Below are 5,938 nucleotides of genomic sequence, written 5' to 3'. Positions count from 1 at the left end.
GTACTTTTATCAGCATTCGTAAAGTTCATGGATACAAATGGTTGTATTTCCTAATTTAAATAAAAAAATCCCAATTTTTAATATCTAAAATTTTTATAAATTTTTTTAACAGCTATTTTCTGTTGCAATTAGTGTGGTCTTTAATCCAACACTTCCCACATATAAATTAGGTTAAATGTCTATACAAAAATAATAATCCATATAGCATATGGCGCATTCTTCCAAAATCCTACATCATAAATCATTCATTCGAGTTTAAGATGATAGTAAAGCATGTCTAGGACCCATTTACAGGTGGGTCATATACTATGGTGAAAAAGAAACTAGTAGTTCATGTAAGCATCTGTGTTATAAGTTATAACTTGTAAATGGAACTAGTATCTCATGCACGCATCTATGTTATAACTTGTAATTGAGTTATGCATTACATTACATAGACCTGAAACCCAGAATCTCCCTTCCCTTTCATACGTCCTTATGATGAAGCATCCAAATACAATCCCATACTAACTCCTATCCGATGAAGCCTAAAATAATAATATTGAAATTCAACGACTATACATAATTTACCAATGCTCGTGTTATAGCTTACATGTTCTCAAGAATGACTTGACCTTCCAAAAGGAACATGGCCAATCATGGAAGTGAGACTACCAACTAAGGAGATTCTTCGACTGCTGTAGTTTCGCATTATAGGAGCTTTCCATTTCCTCCTGAATATTATTTCACAGTTAGCAATGCACAAGAAACAAAATGCAACTTGCGTTTCCTCTCTCATTTTTGCAGACATTCCAAAAGCATTTTAAAACGTGCCACATTGTTGTCAAGCTAGAAATAGGTAATACTTAATAGAGAATGAAGAACTGATTCAAACCTTGCAAATTTTCAATAATGGCTGAAGGAAGGATGACCTAAAGAGCTTGATGGCATTTGCAAGTGAAGTTTTATTCCATTCTGCCATAAGTCAAGGTGACGAAAGCCATTAGTTGGGAAAATCTTGATTCTTGAACAAGATGTAAAAATAGAACAATAATTATATGCATGGAAAACTAATTATTGCCCTGACATGCAAAAATTCTACCAGAAAGAAACCTAAGTATTGTCAGAGTATCAAACAAACCTCCTTCAACATCAGACCTCAAGCCCTCCCTATTCAGCTCTTCCAAAGGCTGCAATTTTAAAATTTTCACAAATATTAAACATACATCATCCAAATGGAGTAATCAGTAATGTGAATAAGTTCAAGCATTTTTTTCAGTTCAACCACTTCCACATGGTAAATTGCATTAGTAAAGGGTGGGACCAGAAGAGACAACATTAAAGTGCAGCAATTCCCAAGTATTCAACTATTTATAGAATACTCCTCATATTTCAAGTTTGGCAAGTAGTTGGCAAAATAAATCCAACCCTCCTTTCCAGAAGGATGAAGATAACCATTATAGTGTGCATATTTTAGTTAAGTAAGAAGATAGTCATTGTAGTTGTACCTGGATAAGGGTTGGCACCGTCGTGGGATCAAATTCTTCACAATTATTTGGGTTGATGGGGACACAAACCGGCCTACAAGGAAGAAATAGCCATGGCATATTATAAGCCCTAACTAACTAACACACTTATCCCTATTTTCATAGGGACGATGCACTATCTAACCCGAAACAAAGGAGGATAAATTTTCTCTTTTAATATTCTTATAGCAATTACAAATTAAAAACAAAAATATGACTTAAGAGTCAATAGACACTTAAATCAACAACTTGCTATCAAGAAAAAGTTGATATGGAAAACATACCTGTTTTTGGGTGCACACAGAAGGGTGCTTTGAGCAAATGGTTCATATGTTTAGAAACCTAAAATATAAATACGTCCAGCCAAATAAGTAAAGAAAATTGTGTTATGAGGACTGAGGAATAAATATGAATGCATAAGTTCGAAGCCAATATGAAAACCATCAACAAGAATACATGGGGAAAGAATGCCAAATATTAGACGAACCTCCATATCAAGCCTAGGATATGTATAGGTGAACACAATCTCTTCAACACACCTACGCACCCCTTGTGCCTATGGAAACGCAAAGGAAAACAACAACAACAATAAAAATATCAGTTAGTATCTAGTTTGTACAATGAAGCATCTAATTACTCAAGAAAGTCATAGCTGCACATATTTGATGCCATTAACCAATTGCTCCAAAAAAAACAGCATGCCTCAATACTTATGTTTTTGCAGCAACTGTTTAAGCTGTAACTGTTTAAGTTGCTCCCATCGAATAATATTAATGTCTTCTTTTGCACTAGAAGACCGCCTACTTTCTTGCCACTTTCCTCGAAGTTCAGAAGCAATAGCTGCAAATACAATTTACTCATTATATGCCAGATGATAGCAGGAAATCCACAAGCATCATCATACAGTGATAGGAGAAAAATACATTGATCAGGAATCATCTCTAGGATCTTTTCATATCTCTCCTCGCTAGAAAGTAAATTTTGACTTGTAAGCAGTTTTGTCTCAAAATATTCCTTGAGAACTTCAGTATATGATCTCCTACAGATATGAAATGTTATTCAGGACATTGAATTATGGATTTAGCTAGGAAGGTCAGTTATTCACTATCGAACTTACGCCAGAAAGGGATGCAGAACTTGACCCATCAAGGAAACCTTCTTATAGTTATTTTCATTTCCCTGGAAAGAATATAATCAAAGATATACTTAATACATGACTCGTAAACTAGATTATTAGTACAAAACTATCATACCTTGTAGACACGAAAATAGTCCGCAACTGCTGCTCTCTGCTCATTAGTCAACCTGTAAGTGTAATGGTAACATTTGAAAATATGTTTATGGCCCTTAGTAGCCAAACCAAACCAAAAACAAGTTTTAACTATATAGTGTCTCATGGCCTCACCGTCTTGCCTTTCTATCACAGACCCAACAATGTACACCACGCCGACCACTATATACCCAGAGAATATGTCTAAACCCAAAGTCATCTGAAAGAATAAATCAACACAATAATTAAGCTTGAGTGCATCAGAAGACATTACTTCCAAATAACTATCTGACAGTAGGGGTGCACATCGGTCAGGCCAGGCCGAGTTTAGTTAGACCTGGAACCGGCCCTAATATAGCACTGGGTAACAAAAAAGCAAACCCAACAAAATATGCCTCGGGTCTGGGCCGGGTTTCAGGTCGAGCTGGGTCTTGAACACCCCTATCTGACAGCACAAAGAATGGTGCATAGACAATAGAGGGATATACAATAGTAGTATACACAAGTAAATGTTAGTAAAGGCCAAAGAGACAACTTTAGTCTCGCACTTTCATTTCAAACAATGTATAAATCACAAATTCTACGCTAGCTTTCAGTCTTTCACAGTATGTATAAAATGCACAAAATTACCTCTTAAGGAAGTATCTATTACTTTGACAGCTACAGTCATTAATGGCCAGCAATTGAGACAAACATCAGCACCTGAGCAGCAGTATCTAACATCATCATAATCTGACATATCCTACACATGATAATTAACCAACAAATGTTAAGAATCCCACAAAGAAGTAGAAAAACTCACAAATACATTTTAATTTGAAGAGCTTCTTACTATATCAAAAATCAGCTCCCTCTCAACCGGAGTGAGAACATTATCCCCAGCATAAGCATTCCTATGTGCAGGCTGTAATACATTTAAAATAGACATCAGAATTCTTCCAAAAGTATCCTACATTACAGATTTTAGGTGGGGTATTTATGAGTTGGTGTGCTATATTTATTACTCCCCTATATGTTGCTTATTTCTCTGGTCACAACACCCAACAATTCACACAATCAGTAATATCATCTTTCTCTCTTTTGTCTAGTTAGTAGTTACTCTATTATTTCCACTGAATAACCATGAATCTTAACACAGACTATTTAGTGAATTCAAAAATATATGCATCAATATCCTTCAGGATTAAGAGAGAATTAAAAGAAACAAGCTTTCATATCTTACGTTGAGGTTGTAGATGGGTCCAATATCTATCTTTAACGGGCACTTGTCTTTGATGGAGTTTTCAAGTTCGGTGGCACTATTGAAGGTATTGTAGCGCACAAATATATCGTTATCTAGGGTGTACGAGAATTCCCTTCGTCCCAAGTAAGATGAATCACAAGCAGGATGCTTCCCATCTACAAATACAAAAACAAAAATATAAAAAAGATAGAAAAGATTATGACAGTAGACTGGTAGAATGGAATTTAAGCTTACCGTTGCCGTATGACATCCATCTATATAAATCAGCATGAGGAAACAGCTTACCTGAGGTCCAAAATATCAATGAATAAGCATAATTATATAATTATTATGAAATTTTAGGAATAATGAAATAGGAAGAGAAATTAAGTTACTGTAATATATTTTCAGATAACTGGGGTTGAACTCATTAGGAAGGGCCGCGATTTGGCCTTGCTGAGGCAGTTTTGGTTCATCAATGAGCATGTCATCGCTTTCTTTATAAGCTCCTTGGCGAGTCATTTTGCGGCGGTTGTTGGGGATCTGAAATTGAAGTGTGGAGATGTAGAAGACTAAGCGAAAACAGCTTAGAGAGACAGCGGAAATAGCAGATTGGAGCAGATGGCAGGAACCAGGGGTATTTGTGATGCGAATTGGCTCGGTTTTGATAGGAAAAACCATCTGATCCTATTGTACCGAATTTAATTGGATTGGTTTGGTTTGGATTTTTTGGTTTTTAAAACTAGTTTAAAATCCTAACATGTCCAAATCATATTTGATGTACTAAAAACCTGTTTTTATGCTATTTTCAGCCAATAAAATGAAAAAAAAATACCAATATATGAGAAGTAACAACGTTAAATTTCATAAACTGCAATCATACAACACAATAACTAACAAAATTCAAAGTTCAACAAATAAAAAACATAGTTCTTGATTTAAACTCAAGTTCAGCAATGACAAAGCAAAAACAAAGGTTTTCATAGTTTCCATTTGAATTTTCCAACCACATTTTAATTATTCCATTCATTCACTTGAAGGTCTTGAAGTTACAACCAAGGTTGCGAGAACCGGACCGGTCATTGAACCGGTTAAGTAACTGGTTCAATGGTTCAATGGTTCAACCGTGGTTGAACCAGTTTAATTAAATATAGAGTGAAATTAAAAAAATTCAATACATAATCATAGTTCATAGAATTCATATGGCATTCAAGTATTCAAGAGAGCAGAATTGAAGAAATCAAAAAATTGAACATTGCCGAATTGAAAAACCCAGAATCCAGACCAATATATCAACTCATAGTTCATAGTTCATAGAATTCATATGGCATTCAGGTATTCAACAGAGCAAAATTGAACATTGGAGAATTGAAGTAATGGAGATTGAAAAACACAGAATTGAAAAACCCAGAATTGAAGAACCCAGAATTGAACAGATTCAAATTTTTTAACATTGCAGAATTGAAAAACCCAGAATCCAGACCAATATATTTCATCATATGGCATTCAAGTATTCAACAGAGCAGAATTGAAGAAATCAAAAAATGAAAAACAAAATTATTCAAGTATTCATTATTGAACAGAGCAGAATTCAAGTATTCAAGTATTCAAATTCAAGCTACAACAAATTTATTCACATTTGATTAATCATATAAAAAACAAAATTAAAAAATTAAAAAAATTAAAAAAACAAGAAGAACAGAAGAACTGAAGTCTAAGGAAGTGAGGAACACAAAGCCAGAACCAAAAATGAAAAGTTGAAAACAATGCCAGAAAGAAGAAACCCAGAACTTACCCGCGACGTGAGTGAGCAGCGACGGTGAGTGAGCAGCGACAGTGAGTGGCCCGCAACGGTGACTGACCCGCGACGGAGAGTGCCCGCGATGGTGACTGGCCCGCGCTACGGTGAGTGGCCCTAGCGCCGGCGTCGGTTTGGATTCA

The 5,938-nt window shown here is 35.4% G+C and overlaps 1 protein-coding gene across 2 annotated transcripts in view; it reads right to left on the bottom strand.

Moving 5' to 3' along the window:
- Positions 1-314: 314 nt before the first annotated feature.
- LOC107461856 (uncharacterized) overlaps positions 315-5,938 on the bottom strand; it is a 7,565-nt gene continuing 1,941 nt past the window's right edge. The window contains exons 2-17 of one of the 2 annotated variants that reach the window (XM_052253072.1): positions 4,393-4,540; positions 4,253-4,303; positions 3,998-4,173; positions 3,608-3,679; positions 3,406-3,517; positions 2,911-2,995; positions 2,759-2,810; positions 2,623-2,684; positions 2,429-2,544; positions 2,216-2,345; positions 1,993-2,044; positions 1,786-1,847; positions 1,488-1,560; positions 1,121-1,169; positions 875-954; positions 315-713 (exon numbers count right to left, since the gene is read on the bottom strand). In XM_052253072.1, coding sequence (XP_052109032.1) covers positions 651-713; positions 875-954; positions 1,121-1,169; positions 1,488-1,560; positions 1,786-1,847; positions 1,993-2,044; positions 2,216-2,345; positions 2,429-2,544; positions 2,623-2,684; positions 2,759-2,810; positions 2,911-2,995; positions 3,406-3,517; positions 3,608-3,679; positions 3,998-4,173; positions 4,253-4,303; positions 4,393-4,519 — 1,362 coding nt within the window. In that variant the 5' untranslated portion in view covers positions 4,520-4,540 and the 3' untranslated portion in view covers positions 315-650. Of the gene's footprint in view, positions 714-874; positions 955-1,120; positions 1,170-1,487; positions 1,561-1,785; positions 1,848-1,992; positions 2,064-2,215; positions 2,346-2,428; positions 2,545-2,622; positions 2,685-2,758; positions 2,811-2,910; positions 2,996-3,405; positions 3,518-3,607; positions 3,680-3,997; positions 4,174-4,252; positions 4,304-4,392; positions 4,541-5,938 lie in introns of both variants that reach the window. The other variant, XR_008002142.1, reaches the window with a different exon arrangement.

The sequence above is a fragment of the Arachis duranensis genome, chromosome 8, assembly GCF_000817695.3.
Source record: "Arachis duranensis cultivar V14167 chromosome 8, aradu.V14167.gnm2.J7QH, whole genome shotgun sequence".
Classification (NCBI taxonomy): Eukaryota; Viridiplantae; Streptophyta; class Magnoliopsida; order Fabales; family Fabaceae; genus Arachis; species Arachis duranensis.
This window is presented reverse-complemented; position numbering and strand designations above follow the sequence as displayed.